At 35.3% G+C, this 23,586-nt stretch overlaps 1 protein-coding gene across 2 annotated transcripts; it reads left to right on the top strand.

Annotated features, from left to right (window-relative positions):
- The first annotated feature begins 9,155 nt into the window (after positions 1-9,155).
- On the top strand, positions 9,156-20,803 carry LOC107746002 (desmocollin-2-like). 2 transcript variants are annotated; one of them, XM_016560034.1, is made up of 16 exons: positions 9,156-9,491; positions 11,669-11,771; positions 12,510-12,700; positions 12,790-12,903; positions 13,048-13,203; positions 13,322-13,463; positions 14,320-14,474; positions 14,636-14,770; positions 14,966-15,151; positions 15,645-15,892; positions 16,630-16,772; positions 18,092-18,313; positions 18,475-18,711; positions 19,357-19,472; positions 19,568-19,852; positions 20,448-20,803. In XM_016560034.1, the coding sequence occupies exons 1-16, from the start codon at positions 9,450-9,452 to the stop codon at positions 20,658-20,660; spliced, it is 2,688 nt and encodes an 895-aa protein (XP_016415520.1). In that variant the 5' UTR covers positions 9,156-9,449; the 3' UTR covers positions 20,661-20,803. The 2 variants fall into 2 exon arrangements, with proteins under 2 accessions (XP_016415520.1, XP_016415529.1); XM_016560043.1 differs by having other exon boundaries at positions 11,669-11,759.
- The last annotated feature ends 2,783 nt before the right edge of the window (positions 20,804-23,586 follow it).

The raw sequence follows: 23,586 nt of genomic DNA on the forward strand, positions 1-23,586 counted from the left end.
AGTTTTGGAAGATTTTGGAATGACAGGGAGAGGAATTTTTTGAATTGTGATCCAAAGAAATTTAACACACGTGGTGCACTTTTTCCCCTCACAATTTTGAGTTTATATCTCAGAGTTCTGTCTTTTTTTCTCACAATTCTGAGAATATAAATTGTGAGATATAAACTCAAATTTGCAAGATATAAACAGAATTGTGAGACTAAAAAGTCTCAATTTGCAATTACCTTTTTTATTTTATATTCTATAGTGGGAAATAAACTGAATTGCGAGATGTAAACTCAGAATTCAGAGGGGAAAAAGTTTTGTGAGAACATTTTTGAGAAATTGAGAAAAATTGTGAGAATTGTGAGACAAATTGTCAGAATTCTGATTTTATATCTTGCAGTTCTGAGTTTATATCCTAGTTCTAAAAATGTTTGAAATATGCAATAAAAAAAAACAAACAAGATAAGCATTAAGGTCCACCCCTAAACCTTACATATTAAAATGTACAAAGGTGATCATACAAATGCATATGAATTTGCCAATTCTGTAAAATATCATTAAGATTGGAGATGATTTGCATCATCCCTAAATATGAATTGCATCCTGAATTAAAACTTTTTTTTAACCTCAAATTCAGGAACTGAACTGACATTTTAATAGTTTATTCAATTTTTTGCACAAGCCTGTTCCACACACAGATTAGTGCCACTTGTCAGTAATAATAATTACTTGCATTAATAATCACCAGTGTTGGGAAGGTTACTTTGGAAATGTAATAGGTTACAGATTACAAGTTACCCCATTTAAAATTAAATAAGTAGTGTAACTATTTAAATTGCTTTATTAAAGTAATGTAACTGACTACATTGGATCACTTTTTGATTACTTTTCTACATTTCTAATTAATGTTTTCAACTCAAACATTTAAACCAGGCAGGCTTAATCTTACAGTAGCACTCAACACTGATTACTGTCAGACTTTCAAAATCCTCAAAAATCCACTAGAATTAAGATTATAACAATTTAATTTTAAAGCACAGCCACCAAAAGATCAGACTTTAGCACCTCTTTTTACTTTGAGATCGTTCTGAGGTTAAATACAGATTTGAAATCATAACAATATATAATTTAATAGCTATGATATTTCCTGTTTTTGAAATCAAGTCTTTGCATAGCCAATATGTTAGGAAACACTGGCATCTAACATTGCCTTGGGAAAAAAACAGTTAATATTAAAAATAAAGCTACTGAATAAAGTTATCGAATAAGCATGTGTCTGTGTCCTAAACTCCTTAAACATTGACGTCTCATATTTTAGAACAGTCAATGCATTTGGGGAAAGAAATCAATTAAATCTGTGTGTGTGTGTGTGTGTGTGTGTGTGTGTGTGTACTGGTTTAACTATACTTGTGAGGACCAAATGTCTTCACTTATATAGTGAAAGACCATGACAACCCACAAGTGAGGACATTTTACTGGTCCTTTAGTTAAAAAGGCTCATTATTCAGCCAAAAGATGTTTTAATTTAAATCTAGTGTTTTGCACATGTTGAAATGAAATGAAAATATCATTAACCTGATATAAAATCAATGGAAGTCTATGCAATGTCTTCACTAAGATAGCAAAAAAGATATAGTGTATGTGTGTGTGTGTGTGTGTGTGTGTGTGTGTGTGTGTGACGTGTGTGTGTGTGTGTGTGTGTGTGTGTGTGTGTGTAAAATATTCAGAAGTAACCCCCTTTGTAATCATTAACATTTTCATAAGTAACTAATTTAATTACACTTTTTTTTTCAGTAACTGTAACAAATTACAGTTACATTTATTTTGTAATTAAATTACGTAACACCGTTACATGTTACTGTGTTACTCCCCAACACTGATAATCGCTTATAATTTACATATGCAATGTATTACAAATGCATTAAAGATCCTGTTCTTGGTATTTTTTTTAAATTTTTATCTATTCAATTTAAAATAGATGCCCTATACTGCCTCTTTCTTTTCAAAGGTTTACAGTAAAGTTGTGTGTTTTTGTGTGTAGGAGTTTTGTCAACTTATGCTTTACTGTGTAATGGTGTTCTGACTTTTCAACATAGAACAACAAAATCAAATAAATGAAAAGGTAGTAAACAAGGAAATCTCTAATAGCACAGTGCAGGATGTGAAGGTTTGTCTGGTTGTTAAAGGGGTGATATGACGTTGCTAAAAAGAACATTATTTTGTGTATTTGGTGTAATGCAATGTGTTTATGCGGTTTTAAGGTTCAAAAAACACATTATTTTCCACATACTGTACATTATTGTTGCTCCTCTATGCCCCGCCTTTCTGAAACGTGTCGATTTTTACAAAGCTCATCGGTCTGAAAAGCGAGGTGTGCTCTGATTGGCCAGCTATCCAGTGTGTTGTGATTGGCCGAATACCTCAAGCGTGTGACCATAATTACTGATTATAATGACTTATACTGTCTTTTTACCTACCCGGTCTCATGGCAAATACATACCTGGGGGCACATTTTTGCAAGACGCGAAATACGTACCAGTAAGTACATATCACTGCAGTTTCCAAAAAAATGAACACTAGAGGCAGTAAAACTCAGACACCTTTTCAATTATTTTCACACAGAATATGATTTACAGAGTTTCGATTAATAAAGCGTAATTTTCGCACAATTACTTGAAGAGTATTATGTTGTGACTTCAAAACATTTTTAATATGCTGGGAGATTTGAAAACTGATGCTTTTGATTGTTAGCACCGCACATATCCAGCTTCATATCAATGGGTTTTCATAGACGATAGGTTTGTTCGGTAGCTCACGGAGTACAGAGACGTACTTGAGACGTGAGGAGCTCCGTTTCGAATCCCGTGTAACTACGGTTCAACAAAACAGTTCAAATCTGCATATAAGGAAGTTAAAATGGCACGGTTGCATCAAAAAATGTGTTTTTATATCAGTTTTGCATTTGTTAACACTATCGGGTAGGTTTAGGGTTGGGTTTGGTGTAGGGCATATTTCCAACACGATAGAGCATTAACTTTTAGCGACAGTCCCCGGATATTTGAATTCTGAACCGCCACAATACGTACCTGAAGAAACGTAATAAAAACACAGCAATACGTACCTATATCAACGTAATAAAAACGTGCCAGGGCTCACGTATTGAACCCGTGTTTTAGCGCCACTCAGTGGACATTTCTCTTTGAAACTGCGGCGAAACGTGCAGTAAGGTACGTAAAAACGGTATTGCAGAACAGCCTTTGTGCACAGAAGCATTGTAGGCTACTGGTTCAGGAAACAGTCCTTGTCCTCCGTAAAATGCGCTGCACACATCTGAATATTTGGGTTGAACTGTTCTGGAACAGTGTTGTAAATACAACTTAACCACTGATTTCTAGGCCAAACAAAGTAGTTTCACTTTCACACCGAAACACACAGCGTCTCCACAATAGAGGACTGTTTTTTTAGTCCCGCTCCCTCATGCTCCCTACCTGCCTGTTCTATCTGAGGGCCGTATATTTACCACAGGTACAGCCTGCTCTGAGCATCGTTATGCACATGCTGCGCACAGACCACGCAAATAAAACGCGTGACTTTTAAAGCATGCATGCAGCGCGTGCATAACAGTCCTGAGTGCAAGCTTTACCGGTGGTCAATAAGAATAACGTGCAGATATGCTGTTCTAAATGGACGTCGGGAACGGGATATTGTTAGACCGCCCGCTCCCGTTCAAATTACACCAGAGTTACCGACCGCTACCGCGTTTTATTCGGGAATTTAATCCCGCGGCGCAAAAAGTCCAGTTGGGTCCCGCGGTTGCAGACCTCTACTCCAAAATATGGCGGCTGCGGCAACAGCGAGAATACAAGTTACGCCTTCTTTCTTTGCGTGAACATTTGGGCGGCATTATGCAAATCTTCCCACATCGGGACGTAGACATGTGGGGGCGTGTTAGAACGAGCCGGTTTAGGTAGGCGTGGTTGACTCTTAACTTATAAAGAATATCTCTTTGGATTTGAGACTTTAGTCTTTGCAACTTTACAGATCTTCTTTATGCACCAAGAGCTTGTAACACTCCAAAGAGAAAGGAAAAATTGAAATCGCATCATATTTGGCCTTTGACACACCCTTGCATTTCACTGACATTCCTTTTGACTCTTTTTTTTCCTTCTCTTTTTTTCACCCCATAATTAGTGTCTTTCTCGCTCTCGCTCTGTCATTTCCGCTTCCCAGTTTTCTCATAGTTAGTCTCATAACAGCATTCTGTTTTTTCAAAAGTTTATAATGTTACAGTTGTCAGTCGCCACAATTTTTATTTCCCTTTCTCTTCCTCCCTCTTTCCTCTCTTTGTATGACAGCACTCTTTCTTTTACTTTCTTTCTCTTTCTCTTTGTCTCTTTAAGAGCGCAGTCAAAAGAAAACAGCTCCATGGCAACGGTTAGAGTGAAACCTGAGCTCAGCGATAAGGCCAGAGAGGCGTGTCTAGAGTCTCAAATAAACAGTGTTTCCTAGCACTCAGGCATGCAGAGCTGAAGCTTTAGCCAAGCTTTTGCTTCTATTCACTAAAGACTATAACCAGTAAATCTTCATAATTTATGTTCTAACATGGTTTCTGTTAGGTTCAGGTGGAGTAGTACAGCACATCAGTTAGTTAGTTTTTTTTCTTTTATTCTGTGCCCGCATTTTCAACAGTTATTAGTATCATTTCAGAAATCATTAAATCCTTCAGAAATCCTACTAATATGGTGATATGCTGCCCAAGAAACATTTCTTATTATTGTCAGTGTTGAAAACAGCTGCTTATTATTTTTGTGGAAACTGTAAATTCACGTCATTTTTATAACAATACACTTATACAAACATAAAAGTCTTTACTGTGGCTTTTGATCAAATTATTGTGTCTTTGCTGAATAAAATTATGAATTTATTTTAAAAAGTTCTTACTGATCCCAAACCTTTGAACTGTAGTGTACAAAGCAGATTTTGGTTTAAATATATTGGTATATTTACATTATGTCACTTAATGAAATACATAGTTATAAGTTGTACAACTATACAGTCATTAATATGCCATCACATACCTGAAACATTGTCACCATATTTTACAATAAATTACTAAAAATTTAACAGGATATTTTTCATTCATCGAAAAATGTTGTATTTGAGTGTAGAGAGGCCCAGAGATAGAATCAGAGATTTTGTGCTGACATTGATTGAATGCTATGAGAGGCCAACTGGGGTGAAACCACTGACTCACTGTCTGACTGTCATCAGACATACCTACCTGTCACACATCTGCACTTAAAATACGGCACACCCAGTACAAGTGACACAACTTCCAATGCCCCCAAACTATATTTTAAATGTCCTGAAAACATCATGTTTAGGTAAGAAAATGTGTTGCTGTGATACATTTTTGTACATGCTGTTATAATGTTTCACACATTCTATGCCTACATTGGTTTCATTTCAGCATTTACCGAGAGGTTGCAAAATGAGGGAAAGGAAATAAGAGAGAGAGGGTCACATACCTGCACTCAGAGAGTGAACAAACAGAGCGCAGAGTGATCTCTCGTGTTGAATTACATGCATGCATCAGTGCAAAGCTGTGCTACATAATACTGAAGTACATATGTGAGCTATCTGAAAATAAATCTGTTTGAGAGTGAAAGTGGTTTGTGGTTTATGCTTGAGGTTTGGATGCATCGGGGACATTCGCTGTCAGCGTGTATCAATAGCAGCTGCACCGTCACTGTCAATAGTTATCACATCCCGTCTCACACTTGGTTGAGTGACTGGCTCTTTCTCATGCTCTCTCAGGTTCACTGTCTGTCTCTTTTGTCTTTCTCTTTTGCACACCATTCAGAATTGAATAAAGATTTCCAATTTGTGTTCCTGAATTTGAATTGAGGCAGCAAACTGGATGCAAAACTATAAATCTGAATCAAATTTAATGACATATAATTAAAATGGAATTAAATTAATATAACTGATTTAAGTGTACATTTTAATATTTCATCATTACATTTATTTTTTTCTATTTGAATTACACATAAACTTGTATAAACATATGTGGGGTAACCAGAAACTTTATTTATATTCATATTTATTTTTCTTTATATTTATTTATTTATATTTAATAAATTAGCTTTCATTTAACTGATCATAGTGCAAAATTAGAACTGTTTTAAGTGCACATTTTACTAATACATTATTAATAGATTTAATAATAGGTTTAACTTTAACGTTAACATTAGATTTGAACTTTAATGTTAAAAAACGTTCTACATTATAACAGATCATTTTGAATATTTAATTATGTAATTGGTTACAAAAATACAAATCCTCTGATGGAAATTTCTTGTTTCAATTCAGTATTCTGAGTGAAGTCCATTAAATTCAAATTACAACTCATTCATTGATATCAAGCCAATTCTCAAATTGTGATTTTGTTTCACATTGTTTCACACAGATTTTCTCATGATTCAGCTATAATGACAGAACTTTGTGTGATTTTCATCTGTCAGTCAGGTGTTGGGAGGTGCGGCAGATGCTCACACCCAGACTCAAGAGAAGCTTCAGGGCTTCAACATCACCCAACTCTCAATGTTCATCACCATATCAAGAAGATCAGGATTTTTATTTCTCATCAACTGGGAGTTTTCATGACACAATCACCCCACCAAAAACAGAAATTATTCACAATTACAAGACACAAAAAAAACAAAAAAAACAAAAATAAAATAGAATATTACCACATTTTAAATCATAAAATTGATTTTAAAAAGTCAATAAACAAAATAATGAAACAATAAATAGATAAAATCTAAAAAATAATGCATGAAAATATATATATTGTTGAAATTGTTTTAAAAATATCATACACATCTCTGCTGAGAAGAACTTGTGTAGTTTTGAGCATGTGCAAAGCACAACATTTAGGAAAAGGGTAAAATATGGACAAGGGGTGGAGACTAGAAATGTGTACATGCTAGTACCTGGGTGCTCCTCGGGACATGTGTTGCAATAAACAGTTATTCAAGCTTCTGGGTGGGTGAACCAATGTGGAAACCATCCACCTTTGCTGTTTAAGTCATTGCCATGGCAACAGAACATAAAGGCACTCTCTGAGGACATTCCCTTAATAATGTCTGCAATCTCTGTTGACTGACTTGATGTATTTCATATGGATTAAATTGCTCTGATTTCTGTGTTTTACTATGGACACTGTCAAGTAGACAGGCTTTACAAGTATACAAGTAATTAACATTTATCAGTTGCTAATTCTGTTAAATTTTAGACACAATTCCACCTATTTTATGACAATAACCTGCTCTTTTTCAATGCCTTTGAAGACATTAAGACGATTAATGAATGTACTGTTTTTAGTGATTCAGAACTAAATGTCCATATAGGCCAATTATCCACTAACTAGTTCTAATTCCTTTAAACTTACAAAAAACCCAACACTTTTTAGTGCCATTTATAAAATGCACTTGCATAAATTAGTCACCTAACTACAATATGTCAACAGTTTTTATTTGCTCTCTTGATCATGGATGTCAGTGTACTTCTACAACAGAAATCTATGTGTGCTGTAGTAAAATGAAGTTTGTAAATGGATAACAGTTCAGTGAGCTGTGCACAATAGTACAGACACAACACTTACTGACGGGGCTCTGCCAAATTCCTTTCCACCCAACCCAACCCTTCCTCCACCTCCCCTCCACACAAACACCATCATATTGCAACATGCTCATCTCCAGGCTGTTGTGCTCCAATCTTCCACACCAACACATTTCAGAAGGGTCTCGAAACCTGACAAATGACCTCCAGAAACAAGAAATACAACTTTTCATTGAAAAACAATACCTGCCTTTGTCCATTGTTTGTTTGGGCACATATCACTAATCCCCCTTCTCTGTCTCTCTTATCGGTTTTTCAGCAAAAAAAAAAAAAAAAAACTAGTTTAGAAATTGACACTACTATATGGCCAGAATGGATTTAAGCAAATAAAGTTGCATACTTCAAAAAAATATGTTCAAATAATGGTGCTTTACGTAAAATGGTACAAAATAGGCCTAAAAAGCTTAGTTTTTTTTTCTTTTCCAAGAAACTCAACCTTCAGAAATGATGATAATCAACCTCATGAGGTCAAATATTATATGAGCTATTTAGTTTTCAATTCATTTTACATTAGATTTGCTAGTTTTGCAGACGTATAAATAAATAAATAAATTCTAAGCTGTGTGATTTTATTTTCTAGCAATGGGGCAAATCATATGATAACAAGGTTGCACACACTGGTTAATAATGTTGGTTTTAGGCATTTAATTCAACAGCCTGTTGTATGATTTTAATTGTTGGAAAAAGCCAATAAGGTCACAGCCCCTAAGGTTTCATGGGCCAAAATATTGAGAATACAATTTACTTTTCATGCAAAGTTGATTTTATGATCTAATAATTTATCTTATTTATCTTAGTTTGCACAACAAAAACATCAGATTTGAGGCTCTAATGCTTTAAAAAATAAACTGTACCATATTGAAAGGTCTTAATAATGTTATTATTTGAACACTTTCCTTATGTTGCTCTCATGAGTGTCTCAATCATTTGCTCAGTCTAAGTCACTCTTATCAGTTCAAGAAGTGAAGCAGTGTTTTGGTTGAAGTGAAGCACATCTTGTAATTTCCTGTCTTTTTCATTTTTGTTTAACACCCAGTCCCTTCCAATTCCTCGTAGCAAAACTGCATTCTGTAAGACTTTAGGTCAACGGGTCACATATTTTTAAGGCCTAATGCACCACAGATATTAAGAGGTGAAATACAGAGCCGCACGCTGGACCAGCTAGTAATTCAAAATGAATAAATCACATCCCACGTGAAAAAGGTGTGCACATGTGAGTGGTTTCAAGCTGGGATTTTTTATTTTTTTAATGGGCTTATTAGGTGATCAAATGCAAAAGTTGTAAAAAAGTTTCTTTTCTTTGCTAAATGTGTAAATGTGATGACTGTCTGTATCATCATGAGTACCTCCTGCACTCCACCCAAAGAGATGAAGATTAACTGTGTCATGCATTAATCATGTTTGAAAAGTCAGATGGTACAACAGGTGAAAGTCTGTTCTGTTAAAGTATAACCTCCCTGTCTCTCTCACACACACACACACAAACTCAGAGGGAGTTTCAAAGGGCAGTTTGGGGTGGAGTCTAAGCCTTCCAGAGCTTCCCAAGCTAAGGAAGTCATGGGCAAAGCATAGTTCAACCTGTATAGTGTACTCAAGACTAACCATTCAGCCCCATTGATACAAAAAAGTGAGAGGCTGAGGCTCTGCCACACCCATATTAAAGACTTCAATGGCATGAGAGCCGCACCGCGCCCAGAGGACTTTATCCGAGCACGTCTGTGAGATACACGCAGTGCGGTGCAGTCCAGAGAAATTCAACACACACACACTCACACAGCAGGATGTATGAACGCGCGCTGTTCGCTCTCTGTCTGCTTACTCTGGTAAGTTAAAGTTAAAGTTACGGTTGTCAAATGTTTTTTTGCTTTATTGTCATTTTGTTTTAGGTCATATATAGTTTTAGGCCTACCTGAATTCTTGCCGTATCCTAATTACCTTGGTAACCATAGTTTCCGTCAAAACGCTATTTAGTTGTTATAAGCCTGCATTGCGAAGAGCATTTTATTAATCGATATTTCGTCCTGTTTTCCACAAAAAATATCTAAACACCCTTAAATCAACATACATTTACTTGAGAAAATATTTTTTGTAAGATTATAGGAGAGTACTTGCTGTCAAATATGTTGGCAAAAACGTTACTAAATGTTAACTGTATATACTAAAATAAACTCAAGATGTATATACACAAGATATATTTTTACTTGTTGACGGAAGTTTTATTATATTTTATATAATTATTCTCAAAATAAGTGTATTTTTTTTTTTTTATAATGTTTTTTTTTTTTTTTTTTTTTACAAAAAAACAAATAGGCCTACTAAATTTAATGAATAGAATAATACATTTCCCCCCTACCTTTTTTACAAACTATTTGGAAATGATTTAGGTTGGATATTGGTTAATTGTGTGTTGTAGATTTCAAAGGGATGAAACTACAGTACTTGAACATTAACACTTCAGAATAAAGAAGTTCTCACTAATTAATTATCTGCATTTGAAAAGCCTGATGGATTGTTGTTGTTGTTTTTTTCCATCACACAATGTTGTTCCTATGTTTGCTTAGTATCATCCAGGGTGAAACTATGTTAAAATATGCTATTGTAAATGTCCTCATTCATTCATACATTCATTCGTTAATTCACTGTTTCCCATTTATTTCACTGGCTGGGTCAGTTATTTTTATTTGTTAGTGATGGATCAATTAAAACCCAAATGTCATTTGTAAACTTTGTGATTTGCTGATATCGTTTAGGTTCACGCACTGGGGTAAACACCCAAAGGCACACTTTCTTTTTTGCATGTTTTATTGACTTGTTGGTGTCAGTAAAAGACACATGAAGACACAATGACAATAACCACTTAAGCAAAGTAAAATTCATTTTCACTTATTTTCAAGTGTTTAGATCTACAGGTTCCACTGGACAGATCAGTCTTGTTTGGAGATAAGATAAAGCTGAGACTGATATATAACCGAAACCCATAACATTACACCATGAAATGAGACAGCATACCCTATAGCAGCATGTAGAGTACTTGAAATCTGCTTTCTATTTTGGCTTATGGTTAATGTTTCTTTGATAGTGGTTTTGTTTAGCTATGTTCTTATTGTATTTTATTATTTTATTTTATTTATTTATTTAGTCATTTAGCAGACGCTTTTATCCAAAGCGACTTACAAATGAGGACAATAAAAGCAGTCAAAACTAACAAAAGAGCAACAATATAAGTGCAAATGACAAGTCTCGGTTAGCCTAACGCAGTACGTACAGCAAGGTGTAAATATATATATATACACATACATATATATATATATACACACACATTATACACACACACACATATATACACACACACACACACACACACAAAGAAAAACAAGTAGATAGAATAGAAAAAAATAGAAAGCTAGTGTTTGTTTGTTTTTTGTTGTTGTTTTTTAAATAAAAAAAATAAAAAAGAAGATAAATATAGATAAAGTAGAATTAAAATAGAATAGAAAGTGTTAGCGTTAGAGGGTCAATTAGCCACAGTTTCCCATGTCATTCTTGAGTTATGGGAGTCATTGTTTCGGTTCATCACTCTTTGTTTGCCACACACAAACAAAGGCACTGTGGTGTAATGCTTTCATACTATGTAGCTGTTTAGATCTGAATGAAACAATCAAGTAACAATGTGAGGTGGTTTGCTGTGTAAAACAAGAAAATAAGACAAAAGTACTGATTATTAATAATGTTTTTTGCAAGCCAAACACTCTAATACAGTATCTTAAATTATGACAATAAGGAGTAGGCTATATACTGTTTTAAAAGTTTTTAAAATAAATTCTAATTCCTACAATTAACATGATTCTGATAATCACACAATCACAATCCTCGCCTGATTCATTAGGATTTGAAGTAATGTGTTGTTTCAAACCACATTACTCAGGTTTTGCTCAATCACACTGGGGAATGTAATACACCCTTGATTCTCCCTCTCACTCACTTTCAATTCCTCCCTCAGGTGCTGTTTCAGAGCGCTGCATCTTGTGAGTTGAGGCCTGTGCTTGCTCAGGTTCCTAAGAGGCTGCCCGCCGGTTATGTCATCTCCGAAGGCAAGGAAGAATGTAAGATTTGTGATATCACTAAGCCTTTTCATCCGAATGACATGAAATGACCTTGTCTGACTTTATGCAGACTAAGCTTTTCCTTCATTTGATGTTGCTAACGTTTACATAAAGATAATTAATGGTAAAAGAATTTGCTCTTCCAAGAATGTTAAGTTCTGTCATCATTTACTCACCCTCATGTCGTTTCAAATCTGTGTGACTTTCTTGCTTCTATGGAATGAAAAAGGACCTTCAAATAGACACAAAAGCAGCATAAAAGTATAATAGAAGTCAAATGAAAATGAAAAGTCAACTGAATGGGAAGATTAGCAGTAAATAATGATGGAATTGCTTTCATTTAGCTTTAATTTTAAAGTTGTAGTAATTTTAGTACTTTATTACTATTTTATTTCAGTTAGTTGCCAAAGCAATATGTCTAATTTCTTTCTTTTTTGTATTTGATTGCTTTTTTATTATTTTATATTAATAGTAAATTTTTTATTAAATGTTTTTTTTTCAGCTTTTTTTCAATTAACGGAAACGTTTTGTAATACTTTTAGTTTTAGTTGGCAATAGCAGCACTGGTGATACTTTTATGGTGCTTTCACATTCTTTTTTTGAACTTTGAAAGCTTTAGTGATATGATATTGGGTGGAAAACAAGTAATAGATTCAAACTACGTATGGTTTTGGAAAAACACAAGGCTTAGCTGTGGTATAATTTCCTGACTTTGTTGCATTTTTTTTTTCCCCACAGTGACTCTCAAAGGCTGTGTGGCCAAACCTGTGGCCTTTACTTCCAGTGACCCTGACTTCACTGTAAATACAGATGGAACCATTATCACAGTTCGTGGTTTGGAGATTACAACAAAGCGGTTTTCTGTACTGGTGCAGGATGAGAACAGATCGGATTGGAGGGTGGACATAATCCTGTCCTGTAAAGATGAGGTAAAACTACAGCCTGTAATTCTTAACCATAAACCATTTGATCTGGATCAGCAGCATGAGGAATGTTTCTCTATATGTTCTGACTTCAGCTATCTCAGAAGTCCAGCAGTGCGGCTCACAAGCGTACTAAGAGAAGATGGAGACCGTTGCCTTTCTCTGTTGTTGAGAATGACAGCCCTCCTTTCCCAAAGGAACTGGAGATGGTGAGACCTTGTAACATTAGCTATATCTCTTCTTTAGTCATTCCACTACTCCCTTCCCATTTCCTCCTCCCTTCCATGATCTCATTTTGACCTTTTGTTATACTTCCTATTCTTATGCTTACTGCTGTGTTCATCTTTTCTCAGATTGCGTCTGATTCTTCAGTAAATTACACAGTGTATTATCAGATCAGTGGGCAGGGTGTTACCACAGATCCTGTGGGCCTATTCATTCTGAACAAGAACAACGGCATGCTGAGTGTGACCAGGGCTGTTGACCGTGAGCAGTACCCACAATTCAATGTGAGTCTGAACATTTCAGGCCTTATGCAGAAAACAGTGCATGAGCTTATGGTCTGGAATATAATTAAAGCATCAGTACAACTAAATATGTCTGCTTCTCTTGTTTCTCTTGTTGTAGTTTATAGCTCGTGTATATGACGTAAGTGGCAGGGAAACAGATGCATTTCTGCCCATCACTGTGAATGTGGAGGATAAGAATGATAATGCCCCTGAATTCATAGGAGGTCGATTCTTCACCGTAGAAGAGCGGTGCAGGGCAGGTACGAAAGAGAAGGACAAAACATATATTCCTAACTATCAAGTACAGGCTTAATAATGTAATGCAAAACATGGTATATTATTCTATAGTAGTTGTCCATCATGGCAGTATTATTTTGACTTCATTTAATTTATGTTGATTTTATTAGGAAACATCCATTGTATAATCATATCATTTTACTCTAATGCAATAAAAATATTGTATTACAATAATGAAAATCATTATTGAAAATAATGGGAATAGTAAAAATAAAGTAAAAGGAAATATTCCAGAATGCATTAAAGTGATAAGAATTGGTGGGTAAAATATTTGTAATAGTCTTGAAAATGATAGTCACAACTGGTGTTCTGTTAGTATTATTTGTATACTATTATAATGTTTATTACTATTTTAAATTAGTTTTTACTTTCAGATTTTCAGCTTTCATTACATTTTTAAAATTTTGTTATGTGCTTTTGTCATTGTTATTTTTATTTCAGTTTTTTGTTTTAGTAAATTTAGTACTTAAACTCATGTTATTTTGTTAGTTGCCCAATGCAACATTTGTAATTTTACTTTTTTAAAAGTTTTTCATCTCAAATTTAAATTTTATTTTATTTCAGCTTTATTTTAATTAAGGAAAATAATTTTAAATAATTTTAGTTTTAGTTAACAACAACAACACTGGACAGTCACTAAGCAAAAAAAATATTAATGGTACAAAATATAAGCTTCATTGTCATTATACCATATATAATTTATTATATATCATTTTAATAGTTTGCAGCAGTATATATTTTTTTAAACTCTGGTCTAAACCGATATACTGAAAGTGATTTATTTATTTATTTTAAATATTTTTGTTTTCTGTTTTTCAGGTACTGTAATAGGACAAGTGAATGCCACCGATAAGGATCAGGCTAAAACTGCCCACACATTGATCAAGTTTACTCTGCACAACGCTACTGACATGTTCTCCATTGATCCTTTTACTGGAATAATAACTGCCAAAACCAACACCTTAGACAGAGAGGTACTTTTCCATCATTTATTAGCGATGAACACAAAAACAATCTATGTTTTTGTGTTCATTGCTATGTGATCTATGTCTACAATGTCTTTCTGTGTTGTGTGTTCATATGATACAGTCTGACAATAATTTAAATGCTACTGTTTTTTGTTCCTCATACTCAGGCTCAGGACAAAGTCTACGCTGAAATAGAGATCAGAGATATGGGCGGAGCTCCTAATGGGCTCTTCAGCAGAGGAACAGTTGTGATTACTCTCACAGACGTTAATGATAACCCTCCTACCTTTAAGGAGAAGCTGGTAGGGGCCTTTTATTGTCTATACAGCAAAAAAACTAAACAAATCTACTTTGTAAAACAAAACCACTAAACGACTCAGGAGAATAGAACTGTATAGCAATCCTCTTGAGATATTAACGTACTTAACATCTAACTGGAAGGTTTTATGTTATATATTGTCAATTTTGTGAGTTTTTTTTTTCTCTTTTGGAAACAGTACAAAGCCAAGGTTCAGGAGAACCAAGAAAATGTGCTTGTTACTAGGATCCAAGTGGAAGATAAGGACTTGGTGAACACCCCTAACTGGAAGGCCCTGTTTGAGGTCACCAAAGGAAATGAGAGTGGAAACTTCAGGATGGAGACAGACCCCAAAACCAATGAGGGGCTTCTGTATGTGATAAAGGTGAATGGATTTAAAGGCATAGTATGTATAGGAAGTTGTTCTGCGGAAGTATCTGAAAATAACCTTTTTTGGGCAAGAAATATATGTCCTTGATGAATCCGTTTTTGCAGAATTTGCTCTTTGCTAGTATGTTCTTGTAGCAATAGCTTCCGCTGAGGGTCATAGTCATTATCTTGAGAGCTCTCTTCACTCTCTGACAGGGTTGTGTTGGTTTTATTTATAGCGCCATTGCAGGGTTGTCTCACTATTTTAGAGCTGTTTGTGAAAACGCTTGTCTGTTGGATATGCATGTGCAGTTCAGCCACACCCTGTTATACTAAAGTACATCCATCAGGCGTGCAAACACAGGTTCTTCTCTTCAAGGAGAATCCAAGGCAGAGCTTTTGACATCTCTTCACAGAATTGGTGCTTTTGGGTTAATAAGCAAGCTTTATGTAGATGTACCTGGGTAAATTCTCAATATCCTCATTCCCCTTCTATTCTCTACTTTCAGGGATTGGATTTTGAAAAAACTCCACTGGTGAAGCTGGAAATAACTGCCCGTAATGAGGTTCCACTGGTTGGGCCTGACACTAAATGGCTCTCTGTGCCACTCGAGCTCAGTGTGGGAGATGAAGATGAAGGACCAGAGTTCAACCCTGGCATTCTATATCTCAAAGTCAAGGAGAATGTTGCCAATGGAACCGTCATTGGAACCTATAAAGCTCTGGACCCAGAAAATAAGAACAGCAATGGAATAAAGTATGTTCTTTGATGATGTGGGTTTTATTTGAGGTTAACTAAAGCAATAAGCCCCAAGAAGCCGTGGTTTACAGTGAATTTATAACAGCTAAGGGGCATTGTTAGGCACGATGCGAAGCGTTTTTAAAACGGTTATTCCATATACGTAGTAAGGTTTCACAGAATAAAACAAAGCAAATAAAGTGTAATGATATGAATAAAAACAGTATTCTTCCACCAAAAAATGTAGTTCCTCAGAAACAGTTGTAATAATTTACAAAAAAAAAGTTGTGGTTCCAACAAAGTGGTTGCCAGGCAACACACAGAAGTAAACAAAGGTGTATGTTTGTAGTGTAATTTACAACAGCTTAGTTCGAACGCAGCTCAACCAATCAGAATCAAGGACCAGAACTATCCGTTTTATAATAAAGAATTCCATTTAAAGCACCGCCATTGGTCTTCTGTTCTGTTGTGCTCTGGCTAGCTGTTTTTGAAGACAAGCAAGAACATGTCTCATGCAAATGCTTCCAAAGAAATGAATTAAAAAAACATTTTAATTATACAGGGCTTTAAGATTGATTACTTGAGGGAAAAATGTGTTTCCTAAAACTTCTCTAGATTTTTTTATTTTTCGTTTAAAGCATCTAGTGTCTATATATGACATCAGAGTGTATTATGGTAATGTAATAGTAAATGATAAAACTTTATACCATATTTTGAATGCACTTTCTCACTTTTCTATTCCATTCATGTGTAAGGTACTATAAGATGACTGACCCTGGCAACTGGATCACTGTGGTGGAGAACACTGGAGAACTGAAAACAGCCAATACTATAGACCGAGAATCACCGTTGGTCCACAAGGATATGTACAACATAACCATCAGAGCTGTGGATGAGAGTGAGTCTGGACTTTATGTCACACACTTGACAACATTATTAGATTAAATTTAAGATATTAGCTTAATAATCTGTGGACATTCAGCACAACACACACCTATGCCCCACTGAAATGTTGGTGTATTTCTGAGTACACACTGTACTCTATTGTTCTATGAATAGGTGTGTGTGTGTTTTCTCTGGCTGTTAATGAAAGACCATTTGGTTGGGTGTGGTTGGGTAGAAATAGCTTCAGGCCTCTTAGAAGATTTCGTCAGTATTTTGTGGTGTAATATAACATGTCATTCTGATGATTATCCACATGTCCTACCTGACACTACATGTTCTAAACACTGAATGTTGTTGAATGGCATTCCAGGAAGAACTGAGTACATTCGCCCTCTTGAACTCTTATGTGCCTTTTACATTTGATTTTTATCTTTGGACGTCATCAGGTTGTTATGCTGTTAATGGGTGTTTTTGCTGCTTGCTGGCCTAATTTTATCGGCAGACCGTGTAATTGGTCATAGCTTTTGAGAAACTTTTCACAAATCATATGCATGTATGTAAAACCTGTTTCAAAAAAAGGGGGATTTTGAGACAAAGAAATAATGTCACAATGTGAAATATACTGTAAAAAGTTGTGAGATGAGAAGTCGCAGTTGTGAGATATAAAGTCACAATTGTGAGATAAAGCATTGCAACTGTAAGATGTAGTCACAATTATGATATACTGTAAAGTCGCAGTTATGAGAAAGTTGCAAATAAGAGATAAAAACACGCAATTATGAGATTTGAAGCCATATTGGTAAGAAAGTTAGAATTGTGAGATAAAGTGTCACAATTATGAGAAGCTTGCAGCTATGAAATATAAAGTTGCAATTGTGAGATATGTAGTCACAATTGTGGGATATAAAGTCTCAATTATGAGATATGAAGTTGCAGTTTTGAAAAAGTTGCAATAAAGAGATAAATAGACATAATTATGAGATGTGAAGCAATAATTGCAATAAAGTTGCAATTATGAGAAACAAAGCTGTCACAATTATGAGAAAAAGGGTTGCAATTGTGAGATATAGTTGCAACTGTTAGATATTTAGTCACAACTGCAAGATATAAAGTTGTAATTATGACATATAAAGTCACAGTTATGAGAAAGTTGCAGTTGTGAGATGTGAAGTCATATTTGTAAGAAATTCGCTGTTGAGATAAATTTGTCACGATTATGAGAAATAAGGTCACAGTTGTGAGAAATAAAGTTGTGCATTGTCATCCAGTTGTATTCTGGCAATTTTGTTCTCGAAAGTCACATGAAATTCACTGGAATCTCTCTTTCCTCAGGTAAGAAGACAGGAAAGGGGATGGTTATAATCCAGATCGAAGACGTGAATGATAACATGCCTGTGATTCCGGGTACTGACCTGATCATGTGTAGTAAGGATGATACGCTGAGCTCAGTTCTGGTTGAAGCTGTGGACATGGACCAGCGACCTTACTCTACTCCCTTCATTTTCGAACTTGGAGCAGATCAAGATGGGAAGTGGAAACTGAAGGATACTACAGGTAAGGATAGAGGGTTGTGATGTTTCTTAGGGCTGGGGGTTTATCAACATTTTTTATGATAAAATTTCTCAATATAGCAATAACAAACAAAGGCTGATAAACTGAAAGCAGAAGAGTTGCAGTATGATCACAAACATCATGTCTTTCCTCCTCTGATGCAGAATCATCTGTGGTGCTGGAACAGGCAGTGGCCATGCCTACCGGTCTCTACAGCGTCCCTCTCTTGGTGAAGGATCTGCAGGGATTCGGGAAAGAACAGACCGTGAATGTGCGAGTGTGCACCTGTGAGAGGGAGGAAAATGGGGTGGGAATATGTGGAGCTCGGAGTGCCTCTTCCTCTTTGGGCAGTTTGGGAATCCTTGCCTTAGTTCTTTCTGGCCTGCTGCTGCTGCTCTTAAGTGAGTGCCCCCTTCTGGCTATGAGCACCATTTATTTACAGATTTGCAATTTAAAGTAATTGTTTTATATTTTAATATTTTTAAAAAATGTTATTTATTCCTGTGACGTAAAGCAGAATTTTCAGCATCATTACTCCTTCAGTGTCACATGATCCTTCAGAAATCATTCTAATATGCTGATTTGGTGCTCAAGAAACATTTCTGATTATTATCAAAGTTGAAGAGTTGTGCTGCTTAATGGAAACAGGGATACATTTTTTAAGGATTATTTGAGGAATAGAAAGTTCAAAAGAGCAGCATTTATTTGAAATAGAATTTTTGCAGCAACTTTAGATCAATTTAATGCATCCTTGCTGAATAAAAGTATTAATTAAAAAAAGGTATAAAAATATATATAAAAAAACAGAAATCTTACTGTCCTTAATCTATATATACAAGTCCAAGGGTCTGAGACTACTAGTGAAAATGCTTATTTTTTAGTATTTTTTCCATTATTTTTATTTTTTTTTATTTTACAGATTATATATATATATATATCAGCATAATAATTTTCATTTTTAGGTGAACTAACCCTTTAAATGTTTTTTTTGTTTTGTTTTTTTTCAAAACGTGTAAATTTGCCTTCTGTTTTTCTTGCCGTTTCAGGTCTGTTGCTCATCTTCATATGCAGTACTAAGAGAGACAAGCTGTACATTAGTGATGACACAGGAACAGGAGGAATGCTGCTGAAATCCAACACCGAGGCTCCTGGTGAAGAAGTGGTAAGAAAAACACCTCCTTTTAAATGGTTAAATTAAGCAGAGAAACCGCTGGAAGAGTTTGACCATATTTGGTTGGAATGTCTCTCTCTTTTTAGAAAGATGGAGCTTTGATGATGATTCCTGGGGCAGAGGTAGTGGACGGGTCTCTACAGAGCGGCCTCATGGAAAGTAAGAACGTGACTTCAGCTTCAGGACGCTACGGGCAGCAGTTTTTCCAGGGAGGAGGCGTGTACAACACCACCACTCAGGAGTTTGGGACAGAAAAGTTCTACTCATCCGGGCGCTATGATAACAACATTTATGGCAACAACACGTTACAGAAATTATCAAATACGAGTGCTCTGGACACATGGAAAACCAATGGGCGCTACTTGGACAGAGTGAGCTGAATTAACATTTTTAACTGAATTAATTACATGATATTCTGATTAATTAAAGGGGTAAGTCACCCAAAAAGGAAAATTCTGTCTTCCAAAATGTACTCACCCTAGTGTCATTCCAAAGCTGTATGGCCTTCTTTCTTCTATGGAACACAAAAGAAGATATTTTGAATAATGTTGGTAAAAAACAAAAAACAGTATTTTTCAAAAAATACTATATATGTCAGTGGGAACTGAACTGTATTTCTTCAAAATATCTTCTTTTGTGATCAGCAAAAATTCATACAGGTTTGGAACAACATAAGGGTGAGTAAATGATGACAGATTTCATTGGACTATCCCTTTAATTGAATTAACAATATCATATGGATAGATTTACACCATAACCATAAGCAGCATATATTTAGCAAAAAATTAAAAATAGTAATTATAGTATTCTCAATAATTTGCAATACCCCTGTAAATTATAATCTGACTAGCAAAGTTGTTACATTTATTCACCCAGGAAATTCATATTTCACACTCTCTCTGCTTTTCATTCATGCTCCACTGAAGTTATTATGTAACCTAACTTGCAACCCTTATTTTGTGACAGAAACTGGCTTACTTCGGAGATGAGGAGGAGGGGCGGTATGCGGATGACCTGCTGAAGACTTATGGGCATGAGGGGATGGGATCACCTGCAGGATCTGTAGGATGTTGTAGCATCTTGGGTGAACAGGAATCATTGGACTTTTTGAACACTCTCGGCCCCAAATTCAAACCACTGGCTGACGTGTGCTACACGACGAATCGAACCGGAAACTAAATCGAGATGTGACTGAGATGAGAGAGTGCTGTATGCTGTTTGCCAGGGGCCTTCAAAGCACACTGCACTGTATTTTTGCCTTGTTTTCCAGTAAAAATATCGAAACATCCGTAAAACATGATGAATTTATTTGAGAAGCAAAACAATGTAAGACCTTCTTCTTTTGACTCAATTGCAAACATTTTTGTTGTTTGTTGTTGTTGTATTAGAGCTGCTCCCCGCCCCCTTTTCCAGAATAGAGCTGCGCCATTACAGCTTTTACCTGCTAAAAAACTTCTGTTTTGGTTCTGATTATCATGTTTATTGCTCTGAAATCATGCGTTTTAAACCATATTAGTTTAAACTTCTGATATATGGTTTTCAGAGTGCACACGTACAGAAAGCGGCTGTCACAGCATGTGAGTACTAAACTAAGTTCTCATTCACACACAAGTTTATGTTAAAAACACACATGAGTTACAAAAACAGTCGGTTATGAATGTGAAGGTAAACAGCTGGGAAATAAATTGCATGTTTATTTTAGATCTATGTGGCAGGAGAATACAGTAAATTAATCAATAAATCCACTGCTCTCTTGTCTCCTCTGAGGCTGGCAATCTAAAATAGTGTTTTTACTGGAAAACAAGACAAAAAATACTGATTTAGAAAACTATTTTTGCAGCACATGCGTTTCTGCTGGATTAATCAAGTGCCTGTGTGTGTCTTTTAACTTTTGTAAGTTTTTAAGTGTGTGAATGATGCAAATAAGCTTTTCAGTAATTGTTTACTACCTTTTGCTCTGCTTTGCAAACCTCTTCCTCACAGAGCTGAGGAGGAATAGTTTCAATATTACAGAAGAGACGTTATTCTCTCCCCGATTGATTGCGATTCTCAGCCGTGTGAAGTATTAACTGAGTCTATATTTACAAGACCATGATGAAGTGTGTTCATAAACTTTTTTTTGGCCAACGTGTGGAATTCAAAGTGCTCTTCAGCTCCAAAAGCACTTAGACCCAACATCAACTGGACACTGAACTCATCCTTAGGCCATGATGTATTACTGGAGTTTTTGTGTTATTTTCTTACAACATTAAACTGTATAGTTGCTAAGGGATTTTTAATTTCAATGAAAAGAAACCAAATATTTTGTATGTAAGTCACTTTATGCTTTAAATGAAGATATAGGTGAAAGGTGAAAGAACAGGTAAATTTGGGGAAAACTACTTAGAAGTACTTTTTTTTTTTTTTAGCTCTGTGATATTTCAGTTTTATTCTGACAGCACATTTTACGATTTGTTGTATTTGTGGTAAATATCACCAACATAGATATTTAGAGGGTTGTTCTGATTTTAGATTGAAAGGGATATTCTTTGTAAATATTTTAATAAAATTGATTACACACTTTATATTATTGTCGAGTACTTTCTTTATGCTGCAAAGGGACATTTATAATTAACAGGCATATTTTCACACATTCCAGGCTTTGGAATGACGGTGATCCAGGGTTAAGCACAATGTGAAATGTCATCTACCTGGGGTTAAAAGCAGGTCAGAAGGACGATAACGAACAGTGTGAAAAGCCCTGCTGTTTAATGCTGAACCAAGGTGGCAAAAATACAGTTACACAGAGACTATAATGGCAAAGCATTATGCTATGTGTGAAGTATGAAATTCTGAATATAAAAATAAAAATATGATGGTACATATACAAAAACATGAACATAAAGTGGCAGTGGCTGATGGTAACTAAGTATTTTTACTTAGATACTATAGCCCACTTTGGTAGCTACTTGAAGTAACTGTACTTTATCATTTGTTTCATTTTGGTAAACTTTTACTAAAAAACTTTCAAACTGTAGAAATCAAGACCATTATGATAGCAATGTCCGGTTTGTGAACAATGTTTTTTTTTTTTTTTTTGGACATAACAGTAGCTGTTCACAAATTATAATGAATGGATCATTTATGAAATTCCGAGTTCCCAGTTTCCAAGTTCCCTGTTTTTTTTTTGTGTTTTTTTTCCAAATTGGAGTTCCGACTCGGAATCTCTGAGGATTCGCAATAACTCAAACTTCAGAATCCAATATGGCTGCTCAGAGCATCAACAGAAGAGAAACAGTAGTAATATATTGTTTATTAGCACTTATGTTTGTCTGTGTTTCAATAAACTCAGTGGTGCACACACACAGTAATATCCAACCTCTATTTGTGGACATGATACTTCAGTACAGCATCTGTGCAAAACACCGCTTTTTATGTGTTTTTAATCTACTTGTATTGCTAACAATGGATGTGCCCATCTTGGTTTTCTGACTTCTCTACTGGAACATGGTCCACTTGGTTGTGACGTCATTCCCAGCTCCGACATCTGACTTCCGAGGTAAATCGAATGCAGCAAATAACCTGGTTTGAGTGAGTCTCCAGTTGACCCTCTCCAGGGCCCCAAAACACCCTCAGACCTCAGAGGGTTAACAACTCCAGTGAATTGCTCATGTCTGATTCAAAATCAGCCATGAACCGGTAGCAATATGATCCTCAGAGTTTGAGTGTGCAGAGGATTTGACAGATAGCATAACAATTTAAGTAATAATGCAGATTTTTTTAATCATGTTTATTGTAAGTAAATATCTATTTTTATACATGTACATTACCAACCTTTTTTTTTTTTCTTACTTTTGTATGGTAGTGTATTACTGTTTCCACAAAAATATTAGGTAGTAAAAATGGTAATTGAAAAGGATCGTGTGACACTCAAGACTGCAGTAATGGCTGCTGAAAATTCTGGAATAAATACAGGAATAAATTACATTTTAAAATATATTAAAATAGACAACAGCTATTTTAACGGTTGATCTGTGAATTTAACTATTTCACAATATTACTGTTTTAGTGTATTTTTGATCAAATAAATGTAGCTTTGGTGAGAATAAGAGACTTTTGTCAAAAA

The sequence above is a fragment of the Sinocyclocheilus rhinocerous genome, unplaced genomic scaffold (genome assembly GCF_001515625.1).
Source record: "Sinocyclocheilus rhinocerous isolate Xijiao unplaced genomic scaffold, SAMN03320098_v1.1 scaffold40, whole genome shotgun sequence".
Classification (NCBI taxonomy): domain Eukaryota; kingdom Metazoa; phylum Chordata; class Actinopteri; order Cypriniformes; family Cyprinidae; genus Sinocyclocheilus; species Sinocyclocheilus rhinocerous.

Excerpts from the sequence above, each read along its gene's own strand:
- LOC107746002 (XM_016560034.1), top strand. The coding sequence starts at position 9,450 with ATGTATGAACGCGCGCTGTTCGCTCTCTGTCTGCTTACTCTG. Across the intron at positions 11,772-12,509 it reads CTCCGAAGGCAAGGAAGAAT|TGACTCTCAAAGGCTGTGTG; the intron begins GTAAGATTTGTG and ends TTTTCCCCACAG. Across the intron at positions 14,771-14,965 it reads CTACCTTTAAGGAGAAGCTG|TACAAAGCCAAGGTTCAGGA; the intron begins GTAGGGGCCTTT and ends TTTTGGAAACAG.